This window comes from Chaetura pelagica, unplaced genomic scaffold, assembly GCF_000747805.2.
Source record: "Chaetura pelagica isolate M959 unplaced genomic scaffold, ChaPel_1.0 scaffold347, whole genome shotgun sequence".
Taxonomy (NCBI): Eukaryota; Metazoa; Chordata; class Aves; order Apodiformes; family Apodidae; genus Chaetura; species Chaetura pelagica.
In genome coordinates, this window is record NW_009954096.1 from 629,409 (window position 1) to 646,913 (window position 17,505).

General features: G+C 51.5%; 1 protein-coding gene across 1 annotated transcript in view; it reads left to right on the plus strand.

Moving 5' to 3' along the window:
• Positions 1-2,282: 2,282 nt before the first annotated feature.
• The window catches only part of SLC4A11 (solute carrier family 4, sodium borate transporter, member 11), a 200,921-nt gene continuing 185,698 nt past the window's right edge, over positions 2,283-17,505 (plus strand). The window contains exon 1 of the mRNA XM_010002329.1: positions 2,283-2,337. Coding sequence (XP_010000631.1) covers positions 2,283-2,337 — 55 coding nt within the window. The remainder of the gene's footprint in view (positions 2,338-17,505) is intronic.

Sequence of the window (17,505 nt, forward strand, 5' to 3'; positions counted from 1 at the left end):
GGCTTGGAGCAACCTGGGCTGCTGGGAGGTGTCCCTGCCCATGCAGGGGGGTTGGAACTAGCTGGGCTCTAAGGTCCCACCCAGCCCAAACCATTCTAGGACATTCTTCTTGTGTTGGACCCACAAGAAGCTGTTCATCTCAGCCTGTTGCTCTAGGTGATGCTTCACTCTCCTTCTCTTTTCCCCATGCTCAGCTAAAAACAACCCACACTCTCTGGTGTTTAAACTGTTCTCAGCAAGATAATTACCTATTATAAATTCCACAATTATTTCATTATGCATTATTAGATGGGGGGGGGGGAAGGAAATAATTCCAATCCCATCATACAGTTAATGGAAGTGATTAAATTGTACAAAAAAAACTTTCCTGAGAGTCACTGTTTTCTTAGCATGGGCTGAGAAATGTCAAGTAATTACACACAGCACCACAGAAGAGTCAAGTTGTTGTGAGAAGAAGGGTTTGTTAGCTCCTCAGTGGCATTCACTGCAGATTAAAACAAGTTGTAGAGGGCAGGTACCATCTGAAAAGTTAGTACCCTCGTGCAGGGAAAAAGGCTCTTAATGTAGATGATCCATGTTTGCATGAGGTCCTTGAGCACCCACCATAGTGGAGGATGAGCAGAAGAGCTCTCTGGACCTTCTGCAAGTAGGGTCAGATAGCAAACCTGAAATTAGAGGCTCAAGACCTGGTGATTCCAGGCTCAAGGGATTACGTTGGAAGGGCTGGGATGGTCATTCTGGGGTGTATCCAAAGTCAGGGGGAGCCTTGCCCATTTGCATTGGGGACCACGTCTGGGGCAGGGGAAGAGGTGTCTCACCTGGGTGTGAACAACCTGCTCTCTGCATCCGTGGTCCCTGCACCCCAGCAGGCATCCAGGAGGCACCGCTGTCCTTCCAGCTCCACCGCGTTCCACATGTGGCTGCTCTCCTGCTGCTGGCACCTCCGGCGGGAGCCTGGGCTGCGACCAACCCCTGGCACCTCCACGCAGCTCAAGCCTGCCTCCCTGCCCAAGGAGAGCCATCAGGGGGGGCAGAACTGCAGGCCAAACCCTGCTTTCTGCCTGCTTTCTTGGGGAGCAACTCAACCCACGTGGTAAGAACAGCCCCCTTCTTGCTAACACCACAGCCCCACTCATGCAAGCTGTTGGCCAAAGTCACCCTCTGCCCAGCCTCCTGCTCTCCTCACAGCTTCTCCCAACCCCCAGCCCTTGTCACTCTGGCTCAGGATGATCTGTCAGAGCCATAAATACTCCTCCATCCAAGCAGAGGAGGACGGCGTGGTGAGGGAGGTGCCCAGGGAGGAGGTGGGTTGTGTGGCAAGCCCCGTGCCAGGTGGGTGTCCCCACCAAAGATCTGCAAGGAGGTGGGAGATGAAAGCTCAAGGTGAGTTTTACCTGCACATTTCCTGGCATAAATTAGCATAACCAGAACACACAGCTCTTCCTGTTTGCAGGACCTGCTCTGCCAGGTGGATCTTCTGAGACAGCCCCAGGAAGCCATCCACATCATATTCTGGGAAGGGGGAGAACACCATGCAGTTCCAGGCCTTATGATTTCCAAAACAATTCCATTCCTTCTCCTGCCCAACACTAATTCTCTGCCTACCCACCCTGGAAGCCATGACAGCTCTTCTATCCATCATTATTCAAGAGTTTGACAGTTCCCCAGATGAGCAAAGACCTGCCAAAGCCTCGAGGGTGTTGAGTTCCCAGTGCAATGTAAACAGCCTTGGTGTCCTTCAAGGGAGGTACAGGGACAATCCCATTTTCTGGCACACATGGATCAGATGCCTCTGTGTCCCCAGATGGCTGCTGCCAGGCACAGCTCAGTCCCTCATGGTCAGGGAAACAGCCTCTCCTGCACTGAAGATGAGTGCATCAAAGGCAGGGAAGGCATCTCCAGGATGGAGGGTCCCGTGGTGGGAACCAGCTCCTGCTCCAGCACATTCCTAAATTCATAGAATCACCCTCTTTGGAAGGGACCTTAAAGACCATCAAGGATGTTCAAGACAGGAACGTTTCCTGAGATAGGAACACAGTTGGACCTGATGATCTTAGAGGTCTTTTCCAACCAGAATCTGTGATTCCATGATTCTACACTGCAGAGTCTCTACTCTGAAGGGCATGAAGAGCCTAAACCCTGGAGGTGGCACATGAAGAAAGGGCTTCTCATGTCTCTGCAAAAGAGTGGGACCAGACTTACCAATGTTGTGGCAGAGCCAGACCCATATTGCCCTCAGCATCTCCAGCTTGCTCTGGGATTTGGCAGTGATCAGGGGAACGATGGCCTGGATGGACAACCTGGTGGGCCTGGATTTCAGCTGCAATGGAGAGGACAGTAAGTTGAGGGGAATCTGGGTGTCCCTGTGGAGTGGGTGAGTGACTACTCCACATGATGGGCTCACTGGCAAGAAAATGTATACCACAAAACCCCCAAAGCTATTTTTTCTTTTTCCTCCTCAGAATTTAAGATGCAAAAATACTGTCTGTGGTAGAACAGGGAGTTTCCCTCACTTTCCTAGGCATAGGTTTTATAAAAGCCTGATATCTGGAGTTACAAGTTGGGAGGAATGAAGGTGGCATTCCAGGCCAGGTTGGATGGGGCTTGGAGCAGCCTGGGCTGGTGGGAGGTGCCCCTGCCCATGCAGGGGTGTTGGAACTGGATGATCTTGAAGTTCCCTTCCAACTCAAACCCCTCTATGATGAAGTGATTTCCTATCCCTTTGGAGCAGCTGGTTGGGACATCAAGTGTCATTGCTCTGGTGCCTGTTCTGGTTCAACTTGTCCTATGGCCCAGAAGGTCTTGTCCTAGAGGTGGGTCTCTCCAGTGGTTCTACTCTGCCACCCTTAACTAGTGACAGGAGGTTTCCAGCCTTGCAGATGAACATCTCAGTGCATTCATGATGGGCCAGACCTGTAGCTCAGATGCTTTTCTTGAGGCCTCACTCAAACCCATGCACCTCAATGGGTGGAGAGAAGACCTTTTTCCCCACTACCATTAAAATGTCACTAACTTTTTAACCCATACCTGACCCCAAGGGAAGCTTTTCTGCCCTTTTCCTCCCATTCATGCATTCTCAGCTCTGGGCTCTTCCCCCTTTTGTGGCAGCACAAGTATTTTTAGCAGCACTCTTTTCTTTCACCAAGTTAAATTTAGCCCAGCTCATTTCTCCAGGCTCCTGACCCTGCTGATTTCATTCCTCAGTGACTTTCCTGCCCCAACCATCTATGTGAGAGTTTCACAGAGATGGAATTTTCCTTCTTTTTTTTGAATTTCTTATTTTTGGATTTTGTGGCTGCCCCATCCCTGGCAGTGTTGAAGGGCAGGTTGGATGGGGCTTGGAGCAGCCTGGGCTGGTGGGAGGTGTCCCTGCCCATGCAGGGGGGTTGGAACTGGATGATCTTTAAGATCCCTTCCAACCCAAACCATTCCATGAATCTAGGGTTCTTTTTGCTTGTGGGAAATGGTGCATTTGTAATGGATGAAGATTTTCCTTGGAAAGTGGATTTAAAACGTGCCCAGGAGAGCACCTGTTTCAAAATGCTGGTACTGCTGCTGGTCCCTGCACTTCTGCCATGGGGTTGTTAGGAGTGGGCAGCTTCTAGGCAAATGAATAATAGGATTTATTCCCAAGGGAAAAAAATCAGTACACAGCTGTTAAAAGTCTAGCTGCCTGCTTTCCTGGTGGCTCATCTGGTTGTAAATTCAGCCCAAGTCCTTGCAGTGTTCCCTAGTAATCCTGGTCCCAACTGTTGCCTGAGGACCCTTCAGGGATGGGTCTGAGCATCTCGTGTTGCAGCAGTTTCTGGCTACTCCAGAGTGTTTGGGATTGATGGATGAGGCCATTTGCTCCAAAACCACCTGAGCAGTGATCCTGCCAAGACTTTTTCACAAGGTTCAGGTGGATGCACATGAGCAGTCTGTGGGCTACTCCTAAAGGGCCAGGCCTTTCCATACTAAAAGTGGGCCTACAGGAAAGATGGGGACAAACAGAGTGATAGGACAAGGGGTGATGGTTTTAAACTACAAGGTGAGGGGAGATTCAGACTAGATATTAGCAAGAAATTTTTTATAGTGAGGGTGGTGAAGCCCTGGCCCATGTTGCCCAGAGAGGTGGGAGATGCCCCATTATCCCTGGAAACATCCCAGGTCAGGTTGGATGGGGCTCTGAGCAACCTGGTCTAGTGGAAGATGTCCCTGCTCACTGCAGGGGGGTTGGACTGGATGAGCTTTACAGCTTTTTTCCAGCCCAAAAACTTCTGTGCTTCTATGGCCTGGAAAGAATTCTGGCTTTGTGCCTGCACTGCCTGGGGCTCTGCCATCAATCTCCTCCTCCCTGGGGACTGGCAGCAGAGCTTGGTGCATGGGGAGAGGGGACAAGCTCATGTCCTCGTGGCACAGCTGGCTGAGCAGGGGCCATCACCAGAGGTGTGAGACCCTGCTCAGATATGGTCAGTGAACTGCTCTGCTGCTGCTGTTGGCACCAAGGATTCATGGCTAAGAGGAAGAGATGAAGTGCACCAGGTTTTAGTGCAGAGGGTGCTTTGAGTAAACAGGGAAGCAAGTTGTTCCCACTGCCTTGAAGGTATTTTGGGTTGTTTATTATCCTCTTTTTCATACCTTCCAGCTCCCTCCCTCTCTCTTCTCTTTTCAATAGAGTAGGTAGATTCTGAAATCCTCAAAGCACCCTCCTTCCCAAGGGAGGTTGCCTCAGCCTAGGTACAAAGGACAGGTTTCAAAAATAACAGGGAGCACAATTATTCCTTGTGCCTCTTGGCTTTTGCTCTCAAGTTGGGCTGTGAGCTGCAAGCCCTGCCTTGGCTCAGCACTCACTGCTCAGGCACATTTTATTGACTCTGGGGGAGAAATCACCCCGGCAGTGCCTGCTTCAGGTAACAGGAAGGAATGACAAAATTCAGAGCTCCCCTTCTGGTCCTCAGCAGCCAGAAAGAGGGAGCATCGTATAGAAGGCAGACAGTCTGAAATGAGGACAGATCCCCTGCTGAAGATAAAGCAGAACTTGGGCTGCCAGAGCCATGCAGGGGTTGGTGGACACAGCCAGACCATGTAATTACACCTGGCTCTGTGTGATTTTTATTCAGAAATGACTGGCTCACCTGCTCCCAGACAAACTAAACACAACCTGTGCTGCCTCAGGGAATCCTGTGGCCTGAGTCCTTTTCTCTCCACCCCTGTAACCTTCCTAGAAGGGTTCCCAAGGTCCCTCCACCCCACTGCAAATCCCTTTGGGGGACCCTGAGAAAAAAATTCCCCATCACAATATTCACTGCAATGAGTTGCCCAGAGAGGTGGTAGAAGCTCTATCCTGGGACATAATCAAAGTCAGGTTGGATGGGGCTCTGAGCAATCTAGTTGAAGATGTCCCTGCTGATAGCAGGGGGGTTGGACTAGATGAGCTTTAAAGGTCCCTTCCCACCCAAACCATCCTGTCATTCTTCTGGTTTCACAACCTTTCTTCCCATTTTTACATAGTGAGTCCCAGCAGGTGCTGCATGTTGCAGCTACACACCAGTGCTGGCTGGAAATGGGCAACAACCATCCCCTGGCTGGGCAGAAGACAGATCTCCAGAGGCAGCAGGGTGATCTTTGGCCGTAGTTAAGAAAAACTCACAGCCCAGGGCCTTGTGAGATCTCCTAGTTTTGCTGTAAGGCATCACCTTGTCAACATCAGAGCATGCAGTAAAAAAGCTGAGTGTCAGGATGTGGATCTGCTGATGCACCATCTGTGCTCCTGATGAGGGGCACCAGAACCTACCTGCTGGCTCACCTGTAGCACGTGGCTGTCTACGTGGCTGAAAACCTTCAAGTCAGAGAAGAGGTCTCTCCTGGTCTTTCTCTGGGGGTTTTTAGCCTGCTTCTCTTCTTCCAAGCTGCTAAGCCTCTCCTTGGGAAGGAGGGCTGGAGAGCAGGTTCCCACAGCCCTGGTGGACTCCTGCAGCAGCTGCTGGCAGGTGGCCCTTTCACTGCTGCTGGGAACTTTGTTGGCCCAAAAGGTGAAAACCTCCTTGGAGGGGGAATCCTTGAGCTCATCTCTTCCTTTTTGTGAAGCTGAGGTTTCCTTCAGCAGCCTCTCCTTGCTCTTGTTCATGCTGGTGACTCGGTGGGGGAGTTTCCCTGAGGTCCTGCAGCTGATTTCTTGGGAACCATGTCCCAGGGGAAAGTTGCCATTGCAGACATCTGATATCTGAGCTTCCCTCCAGCCAGGTAGGGTGGTTTCTGCCCGGGATGGCATCATGTTTTCTCCATGGTTCTCCACGGGATGGGCCCACCTTGATGTGCTTTGGGTGGTTTGTTTGTCATGGTGGTTGCCACTCCTGGAGTGATGGGAGGGAACTGGCTCCTTGGCTTTGATGGTCTGGGATTTGGATGCCATGCCTCTGTCATAGCTGGTCTTCATCTGCCTGGTGGGAAAGGGGGTGAAGAAACCACAGAGGTCTGCAGATGGAAAGACAGATGATTTTTCTCTTCAAAACAAGAATGCACTCTGCTCTGATTACTTTAGGGCCTGAGCTTAATTACAGAAAATTGGGATTTGATCAGCTGGGTTTAGCTAAAAACGCTGATTCTTCTCCTAATTCCAGAAGAAAGGTGGATGGCAACACCACAGAGAAGCCCTTGGCTCGTTTCTGAGTGCAAAACCATTGATTTTTTTGGGGTATCTGGAGACTCAGTGGTGGGCTAGAACTTAGCACCAGAAGGGAATGGAAATGGATAAAAAAGAAATGGCAAGAAAATATTTGTGTGTGTCAGAAGGGTCAGGAAGTGGGTGCAGGAGATCGGGATGTGCCTCAGTTTCCCTCCAGGAAACTAGGACTAATCTCATAGCAGTCCTCCTCACCTCCAGGGTCAGGAATCAAGGAGAACAAAGAATTCATATCATGAGTGTTTTGGTGTTCCAGAAAGGTCCATCTGCCAGAAAAATCTTTCCTTTAGCAGGACCCTCCCCTCCCACTCAGTGTCTTTGGTGTTTGGCTCAGATTCGCTTCTGCAGCAAAAACACATCATGCTGGCTTTGCATTTCAAATGGAGGTGCAGTGGGTGAGGGATGTGCAGGAGAAAATGTGTGAAGAAGTGGAAGGAAAGCTGCAATCCGAGACTGATGAGGGTTTTTGGGGGTTAAAGCTGTGGGCAGAGCCAGCTCTCCCTGCCCTCAACATCTGTGCGGCGCTCACTGGTTTCAGCTTGGTTTAGCTTCTATTTGCTGCTGTTGTTTTTAATCAAGAAATGACTATTTGTGCCATGCTGTGCTGCTGTGAGCCACTGTAGTGTAGCCCAGAAATGTCACTCTCTGTACTCATCCAACATCTCCCAGCCTGGGTTTTCAACAGCTGCACTGGGGCACTGGCCTCTCTCCTCCAGGAAAGCAGGATGTCAATCTCTCCTCTCTCTGCTACCCTGTTTTTTTCCCTCCTTCCTTGGGGTTGAGAATTGCAGAGGTAGGACAACCTTGTCCACAAGGGAGAAGAGGTTGTGACCACTCCAGCCTTGTACATTTTATTTTATTTTTCCTGTTAGCACACACATGTACATACAGACATGGAGAGGGTGCAAACAGCATCAGTGAGTTAATCCAGAGGATGCCCCAGTGGAAGGGCGTGTGCCCCTGCTGCTGAGCCAGGCTGGGAGAGTTGGGGTGTTCAGCCTGGAGAAGAGAAGGCTCCAGGGAGACCTTAGAGCAGCTTCCAGTGCCTGAAGGGGCTCCAGGAAAGCTGGGGAGGGGCTTTTCACCAGAGAGGGCAGTGACAGGACAAGGGGTGATTGTTTTAAACTGAAAGAGGGGAGATTTAGGTCAGACATCTGGAAGAAACTCTTCACCATGAGGGTGGTGAGACACTGGAACAGGTTGCCCAGGGAAATTGTGGAAGCCCCATCCCTGGCAGTGTTGAAGGGCAGGCTGGATGAGGCTTGTGCAGCCTGGTCTGGTGGGAGGTGTCCCTGCTCATGGCAGGGGGGTTGGAACCTGATGATCTTTCAGGTCCCTTCCAACCTCAACCATTCTATGACTCTACATCCTCTAGATAGGTCCTGAGGTCATGGGGTGTTTCTCTTTGTAGGCCAGCCACACTGGAGCCCAAACCACCCCTCTGCTGTGTTCTGCACAGCCCACTGAGTCTCTATGTCCTTAATTTACTCCAGGACCACATCTGAGCCTGGAGAGGTGAGTTGTTGGTGCCCAGCTCTTGACACCTTCAAGTTGTCCTTGTGCACGTGAGCAGCAGGGGCTGCCAGGCTGCTCCCCTGTCCCCAGGCACCCACACTCACTGTCACCTGCAGGGAGGGATTTTTGCCACTTGCCAGGTGAGCAGTGAGACCCCACTTCTGAGTGCTCCACAGTCATTACCTGACATGACCCAGAGCTGGTAACTCAATAAATAAATATCCCAGCAGATGCCAGGAGCCCCACCTTTCTCCTCATGCCTTGGCAGAGTTTGCTCCTGCAAAATGTATCTTAGTCCAGGGGGACTCAGGGGCTTTAAGCCAAGTTTTTCCCCAGATGTGACTTCTGAGCCTCTCTGCTGCCATCCCAAAGGGCATCTGGGAGGGGAGTAGGGGCTGGGGTGGCAGATGCACCCTCAGCCCTTAGCCACAGGTTCAGGAACACTGGAGAAACCAACTTCACTGCAGCTGACTGAAGCTGTGAAAACCCTCACTTGCCCAGATTTGCTTCTTTAACCTGAGCAGGTTTTTCTTGGCTTCAGACCAAATGGTTTGTTTCAATTCCTTATCACTTTATTTGAAGCCTTATTTAAAGCCATCTCTGTGCCTTTGTGAGGAACTCCAGCCAATGTCCCACTCCTGACATATTAGCCTCAAGGATTTCCCTCCTCATCCACAACCACTAGCCCAGAAGTCCCTGAGATCCCTTGGAGGAGAGGATAACAAGGGACTGCTGCTTTCTTCTTTTCCCCCCACTAATTTCACCCATGGTTGGAGAGGATGGGTCGTTGAGGACCCTGATCAACCTCTGCTCCCACCCAGAGACTACCCAGCCCCTTCCCCACACCCTGTCATGCCCTGGAGCTGCTAAGAGGTTTAATCCATGAAGCACCAGCTCCAGAGGGAATGTTTCATCCCAGAGATGCTGTTGCAGAGGGCTCAGGGAGAGGTGGGAGAAGGGCTGGGAGCTGCTGGGGTTGGAAGGAGAAGCACCCTGTGCCATCCCAGGGATGGTTGTGGTATCAGCAGGCTCTCAATTCCTGTTCCCAGGCAGATATTTTGGTCTGCCCTGACTAGCTCTGAGCAGATAAACTCAATTTTAAAGTACCCTGGGCAACATTATCACCTGCAGCTGAAATGCTGGGAGTGTGGGAATTGCTTTGCCTCTACCAGCTGCAATAGTGGCAGCTCAGAGGTGTCCTGGACTAAGTGGGAAACTCCTAGGAGATGAGGGGAGAGAGACCATCTGACCCTTCTGCAGCTTCTTCCCCCCACAGTAACCAGCCTGGCAGGGGCTGGAGAGGGGAAGGAAAGTCTGTGGGGAATGCAAAGGAGCTGCTGGGGTGAGGGAGGTGGTCAGAAGAGAGGGGCAGGACCTCAAAGAGTCCACCTGAGCAGAGCCACACTGGCCCCTGGGGAGGTGGCACTTTGTCCTGCTGTTGTGTGGGCAAGAAAAGGGATGGAGCCCAGGGAATAAATGCAGAGAGGTGACAAAACCCTGGGAAATGGCCCCCAGTGGGTCTGGGTGGTGGCAGGTGTCCCCAGAGAGCCCCAGAGCAGCCTGCATGGGGTCTGATGGCAGAGCCTTGGGAGAAGGGGGATGTTCCTACTCACCTGCTCGTGGCACGTTGTGGCTCCCACTGGCTGCAGAAGGCAGGCAGCCCCCAGGGAGCCCCATCCCTTTTATACACCTGCCAAACCAGGACCCTCTTTAATGCTGTGGGGTTTTTTTAGCACCCTGCTAATGCCAGGAGAGCTAAAAATACTCCAAAGCACCAGCCAACACACAACACAGCTGCTGCCAACCAAGGCTTCTGCAGGCTGGGCTCTTCTGGCCAGTGTAGAGACTCGGGGGGAGAGATTTACAGGAGGGAGAGGGGGGAGATAAGAGGCTTTAAGAGGCTTTCCCTTATCAGCAGCCAGGCTTTGGCAGGGCAGCAGTGCTGGCCTGTGTCCATCCCTCCTGCCTGGGGAGGGCAGCTGCCCCAGGGAGGTTGTGCAGCCTTATCAGGTTGGGTTGGTGTTTTCTTCTGGGCACTTTTCATGGTGTTTTTATGGAGCTTTGAATTTCACCATCCTGACTTTGCCCAGGTATGGCTGGGGGGAAAGCCAGGAGCAGAGTTATCCAGTGAGCTGGCAGGGTGGTCCCCACCCCCCCTCTGCTTGTTTGTGCTGCTAGGAGAGACCTTATTGTCTTGTGAGAAGCCCATGGAGCAACTCACAGCACCTTTGCAATCATCTGCATCTGCCCTGAACTTATTATCATAGAATCATAAAATCATAGAATGGTTTGGGTTGCAAGGGACCTTCAAGATCATCTAGTCCCACCCCTGCATGGGCAGGGACACCTCCCACCAGCCCAGGTTGCTCCAAGCCCCATCCAACCTGCCCTTCAACACTGCCAGGGATGGGGCAGCCACAGCTTCTCTGGGCAACCTGGGCCAGGGTCTCACCACCCTCCCAGCAAAGAAATTCCTCCTCATGTCTCACCTCAATCTCCCCTCTTCCAGTTTTAATCCATTCCCCCTCATTCCCTCCCTCCCTGCCCTTGTCCCAAGTCCCTCCCCAGCTTTCCTGGAGCCCCTTCAGGCACTGGAAGGTGCTCTAAGGTCTCCCTGGAGCCTTCTCTTCTCCAGGCTGAACACCCCAACTCTCCCAGCCTGGCTCCAGAGCAGAGCTGCTCCAGCCATCTCTGTGGCCTCCTCTGGACTCACTCCAACAGCCCTGTGCCCTTATGTTGGGGGCTGCAGAACTGGCCCCAGCCCTGCAGGGGGGTCTCACTAGAGTGGAGCAGAGGGGGACAATCTCCTCTCTTGCCCTGCTGGTCACACAGCTGGTGATGGAGAATCACAGAATCATCCTGGTTGGAAAAGACCTTGATGATCATCAAGTCCAAGCAGAACCTAAACCCACCAACCACAACCTAAATCTACCCATTCAGTGCTGAAATCAAGTCCCTAATCACCACACACAGGACATGGTGGGCAATCCTGCTGGGTTGCATCCCTGATTTTCCCACTTTTCTGCAAAACTCAGGCTACAGGATTGGAAGGAGAACTTTTTGTTCTGGCTTTGCCCAGCACAGGCTGTTTTGCAGCCCTTTTCTTTGGCTGGGAAGTCTCCAGTGCCCAGCAGGATTAAGAACACCATCTTGTAGAGGTGACCAAAAATATGAACCACCAATGTTGGAATAGTTTTCTTTATAATGACCTAACTGTGTTTCCACTAAGTGGCATCATATCCCTTGTTTCTGTTCACTCATCTCAACTCTTGTCTCCAAATACTGAGAATTGTCTTCATCAAACAGGCAAGAAATAGTCAGGGAGGAAAAATATTTTCCAGCTGAATGGAAATGTATCTTTGGAAGGAGGTTTTTTTCCCCAGTTTGTGGCTGAAAGTGGGGTGGAAAAAAAAATGAAAAGAGAAAAAAAATAGTTTGGAAAAGATGAGAGAGTTTTCATTTAAAGCCTTCTCAGATCTGAGTCCCCCCAGACTCACTCCCTTCACCCATGAGCCTCCTGATGCTGCAGGTTCTTCCTGGGTCCCCTCTGGGTGTGGGGTTGGCTCTGTTTGGGATGCAGTGGGCAGCTCACCTGGCTGCTGGTGAGCACAGAGGTGTCATTTGGGTCTCAGCAACGAGACCTTCCTAAGCTGCAGAAGATGGTTTCAAAGGGGAATTTCCCCACCAGATGGGTTCTGGCAGAGGTTCTGGCAGAAGAAGGTCCTAGACTTTGGAGGGAGAGCACAAGAGCTTAAAGAGGTTTCCAGTTATGTGTGGTCACTAATGAGTCTGGTTTGCAATTAGTGACCCTGTGCTGGGCTCTACCCAGTCCTGAGACCTGCTGAAACCAAAGGCTCTGTAAGGCATGAACCCCCAACCCTCTGCTGAGGTGGTTTTGGAGCCCAGGTGGGAGTTCAGCCCTCTAGGCAGACCTATGGGCAGCAGCCTGGCCATGGAGGAGCCCACCATCAGTGGGACCCTGGTTCTTCAGCCTGGGAAATCAGTGTCAGCTCACCTGGGTGCTGGCCACCTCCTGCCACTGGCTACAGGAGCAGATTTGGCTCATCCACACTCACCAGTGAGACAACAAAGGTGAGGCTGAACTTTGGTTTCTGGTCATAGAGTCATAGAATAGTTTTGGTTGGAAAAGACCTGGCAGATCATCAAGTCCAACTCTTCCCCCAGCCCTGCCAAGGCCACCCCTGCCCCATGTCCCTCAGCACCACATCTACAGGGCTTGGAAACCCCTCCAGGGATGGGGACTCTGCCCTGGGCAGCCTGGGCCAGGGCCTGACAGCCCTTTGGGGAAGATATTATTCATAATATCCAATCCAAGCCTTCCCTGGCACAACTTGAGGACATTTCCTCTCATCCTGCTCCTTGCTCCTTAGGAGAAGAGCCTGAAGCCCACCTCCCTACATCCTCCTTTCAGGTCCTTGTATGCAGCAGGTTACCCCTGTCCCTGCTGTGGGACACTTCCCTAGATGATGTACAGAGGGAAAACTAAAGCTTTTGCCATTGAAATAGAAGTAAAAGCCCCACAGCAGACAGACCACAAGAGTGACCAAGCTGTGATGAGCTCATGAGAGTCACCACGGCAGGGCAGGTCTCCTGACCATCCAACAGAGGCAAAGGGGTTTGGAAGGTGTTGCAGGACAAGAGGAGCTTGCAGGGGAGGTTTGAAGCTGTGATGGGGCTGGGGGGGCTTCTCTCAATGTGCAGCTAGGGAAAACAGCACAAGATTCCTGCGTTGGAGACTCAGCAGCTTGTAGAGCATGAAGCAGGTGAGTCTGGAGATGGGGTTGGGATCAGAGGTGAGATGGGAAGGGGCACAGAGGCCTTAGATATCAGAGACAAATCACTTATTCCCTCCTTCCACAGGGAGAAACAGTGAGAAGGGAATCAGAATAGAGGAACTGCTGGTCTGACCGAGGCAAGGAATTGCAAGGATTCCTGCAGGCTGCAATGAAGGCCAATTTGCATCAGAAGAGCCCAGAGGAGAGGCTGCAGCAGTGACCCTGTGCAGGGACAAGGGCCCTGACCAGCTGGGTGGGCTGGCAGGGGAGGACACTGCTTAGAAACGTGGGGTGGGAGAGGTGCAGAAAAACTGCCCACACCACCTGAGGCTGCTGGGGATTGGATCTTAATTCTCCATGTATGGCAGGAAGGGTGAATGTCTGTGTTCATTTATAGCTGTAGGTGGGTGTCTGCAGATCAGGCAGGGATGTCTTGTCCCCAGCTGGGTGGCACAGGGGGCTGGAGAGCAGCTAAAACTGCCCTGTTGGGTTGGGTGGAACCCCAAGGCTACACCCATCCTTGAGCTTTGCTGATCTTGCAGGGCAAGGAGAAATTCCAGACTGACAAGTGTCTGTCTCCAAACTGGGGCTGCTCTTTCCTTCATCACTGCAAAGCTGTGAGAGGCTTGGGATTTGCAAGCCCAGAACCCAACGTGGTGCCTTGGACAGGGACCAGCTGTGGGCTCCAGACCAAGGCACAGGGATGGTGGCAGCAGTTCTGCAGCTTTCTCATGCAGAGTGTGGCTGAGAAAGTCATTTTCATTGTGATCTTTTCTTTTCCCTGTGAAGCCTTCCAGGCTCAGGGAGTCTCCTGGCTCAAAAGCTGGGAGCTGGGTTGGGGGTGATTTTTTTTGGTTTGGTTGGTTGGGTTTTTTTTTCACACAGTGCTCAGCAGGGACCTGGTATTTAAGAGACAAGAGAGAATTGCTCACTCCTCAGATACTGGCAGTCAGCCTCTTTTCCAGTTTATTTCCCTGGAAAGAGGGAATGAATACATGGAAATAAAGCAGAGGCAGTATTTAAAACCCTCCAGACAAGGACCTTCACAAATGTAGGTCTGAGTTGGCTTTTCAAGCCAGGAGCTTCCCTCTCCTGGCAAACACTAAGCCCAGAGCAGGCAGGGGAATCCACCAGTGGTTTTGAAACCAGCAGCAAGAGGGGTCTTTTAAAAGACAATGAGCCTTTCAGGAGGGACCCTCCCCCCACCCCAGCCAGTTGGGAATTAACACCATGTTGTTCTTGCAGCTAAAAACCCTGATCTACCTGGAGTTCTACAAAAATGAAACAAACAGCTGATGTTTCAGCAGGTTTTCTGATTTGGAGAGCTCTCTAACACTGTATTTTAAAGGTTTTGGTTTTTTTACAGTATGACCCAGGTTCCCATCCCTGGCAGTGTTGAAGGGCAGGTTGGATGGGGCTTGGAGCAGCCTGGGCTGGTGGGAGGTGTCCCTGCCCATGCAGGGGGGTTGGAACTGGATGATCCTTAATGTCCCTTCCAACCTAAACCATGCCATGATTCTATGAAGAAAATAAATCAGCAAGTGGGAAAAAAAGAAATTGGAAACTGGGAATCTTGCTGTCCCATCTGAGGCTGCAAGATAAAGCACAGACATTTGGTGTTTCCTGATCAAACAAGGAACACCCATTAAAATGCCTGTGTCTCTGACCACTCAGCAGCACATGGGACCCAAACTCAGGTGGGACCTTCCTCTGCTCCTGCAGCACAGGGAACAGATCTACAGTGTCATGGCAAGACCTCTCAATAGGAGTGAGCTCCTGTTTGGTGCAGCTCACTCACCTGCACCAGGGAGCTGGGGCTGCTCTGGTGCAAAGGTACATTTTAAGGACCAATACAGGAAATAAGACATCAGCCACATCTGCCACCAACTCTCCTCACCTTATGCATCACTCTCCTTGACAACCTTTTTCAAGCACTTTCTCTTAATGAAGAGTTATTTTTGCAGGCTGGGGAAGCACTCAGGGCTTTTGACAGTTCCCTTCTGTCATCGTTTCCTTCCCTTTTGTTCTGTTTTCTTGATTCCTTCAGGTGAACACTTGAACCAGAAATGAGTCAGCTCTTTCTTTTGGAGATCAAACCCCCAAAATATCCTGCAGAGACTGGGCACATCCTGCTTCATGACCTCACAGTGCTGGCATCTCTTGAGGACAAGGATGTGTTTGCTGAGCTCCTAATCAGGCTGCAGAGAGATGTCCCACCTTGAAGCCTTCTTCTGGCAGCCAGGCTGACCCTGAAATCTTTGAATCTTGGACAAGTATTTCACTACCATCACCAAGCTGGTGTTGTTGTGCTGAAGCTCCCAGGCTGCTGCAGACCAAGTGGAGGAACAATGTAAGTGACCCCTTTGCTTTGGAGCCGTGGGGGAGCAGAGGGGAGGAGCAGAGCAGATGTGCTCCCTGGGGCACATCCATGCCTTGCTGCCCTCCAGCTTGACTTACCAAAACACATGGGATTTCCCCACAGACTGGTAACACAGCAGCAAGGTTGGTGAGGGCTGTGGTCATTTCCTTGGTGATGTAAAAAGCCCCCATGGCTCAGTGATGCCCAGGAACATGCTACGGTTGCCTGTGGGTCCACCAGGGAGAATGGCTGTGATAGAATCCTAGAATTCCAGGCTGGCAGGGACCTCAAGGATCACCTGCTCCAACCTTTCTAGGTGCTGCTCTAGTTGATCTGAGGTGGCTCAGCCCCCTGTCCAGCTGAGACTTAACACTGTCCAATGTGGGGGATCTACCACTTCCCTTGGGAGACTGTTCCAATGTCTGACTGTCCTCATGGTGACAAATTTACCTCTTGTGTCCAATGGGAATCTCCCCAGGAGCAACTTGTGCCCATGACCCCTTCTCTTTTCCATGGGACTCCTTGTAAATAGGGAATCCCACCAGTGTCCTTCATCACCAGTTGCAGGTCCTGGTCAGGAACTGGTGCACCGTGAAAGACTTTGTGATCCCAAAAGATGTGAGATGTTCTGGGTATCTAGTAGGGCTCTCAGCAGTGGGAAAATTATGGACCAACCTTTGAATCCTTGAGGACTGTTTGTCAGACAAAGGCAGAGAGTCCATGGGCTCCATTTGGACCCCACAACAGATCTCCAGGCACGTTGTTGGGCTCTGGCCACCACCAGCAAACCTGTCAGCAGAAGAGGCCACAGGCTGTGCCAGCAACGTTCACCATCTCGTGCCTTCTGGTTTTGCACTGGTTCTTGCCTTCTTTTCATCCCCTGTGGGTCACATCTGACTCAGAGGAGACAGGACAGGCTGTTACAAGAGATGCATGCCCAGGAATGTGCTGCTGTTGTTTATTTTTACTTGTCCCTGCTTTGCAGTGATGGAGAGTGTGTGGGAAGAACAAATGATTTACCCTTCCAGACTGGAAAGGAGTGAGAAAATAAACAATATTTTAATGTAAAATTGGGCTTGAAAACCAGCAAGCCTGGATTTTAGGTCAGAGTTGGGCTCAGAGGTGACTTTGCAAGAAAAATGGGCAGTTTTCATGCCCTGGCACAAGCTCTGTGACAGGCAGCCAGCCCCTTCTCCAACAGTTAGAAGGAGAGATTCACCTTCCTCAGGAGCCTGGGAATCATCACAGCAGGTATTGGCTTTGTCTGGGCTGTAAGTGTTGGCTCTCAGTTTCCTTCCTGGCCTGGTGGTCCCAAAAATAACAGAGAAGGGACCTTGGATGCCATCTATTGGAGAGGTGTAGGAAGGGAGAAGGCAAACTGGCTTTAGCTGAGAGGGTGACACCTGCACCACCACCTTTCTGGCTGTTGCTGCTCAAAAATCCAGCTCCATCTGGAGGGGGTGGGTCATGGAGTGTCTTCTCTGTTGGAGCAGGAAGGCAAAGGTGCAGCCTGTAGCATGGGATGTCCAATGTAAACAGCATCCCAGTCCAACCCTCCTGGGGAGCAGAGTGACTAAACAGAGTCATTTCTTAGCAGCAAAGGGTTTGCTGCTGCTGTCTCTGGGTGGAGGAGAAGAGCAAAGGCCCTGGCTGGTTCTGCCAGGCACTTGTGGGGCTGTTGTTGGCTGTGAAGCCAGAGACTTGCTCCTCTCCTGGTGTGGTGACCAAAGCCAGCAGACACACTGGCACCCTGGGACTGAGAGGTAGGACTGGGATCTGCCCAAAGTCGTGGTCTCCTGGTGGTCCCATCATTGCCCAGGAGATCTGGGACAGAGAAGTCCTGGCTGAGCAGAGGGGAGATTTGTTCTGCTGATACAGGGATCAGGCTCAGGCTGTTGCAATGCTTGGTTCTTCTCTGCTTGGGTCATGCAGGAGACCCATGGGTGCTGCCTTGTTTTTCCAGGGGTTTTGCCCCCTTCAGAAGGACTTTGTGTGTGCTCCATGCTCGAAGGCTACCAACTGATTCCAGCTGGCATCAGGGAGGGATCCAATACAGACACCCCAGGACTATTTTCGTTGGGCTAATGATGCTGGTGGTGTAACAAGCAGCACTGCAAACAGAACTCTTGTTCTTCATGGATCTCCACAGACCCATGAAACCCCTTTGTAAC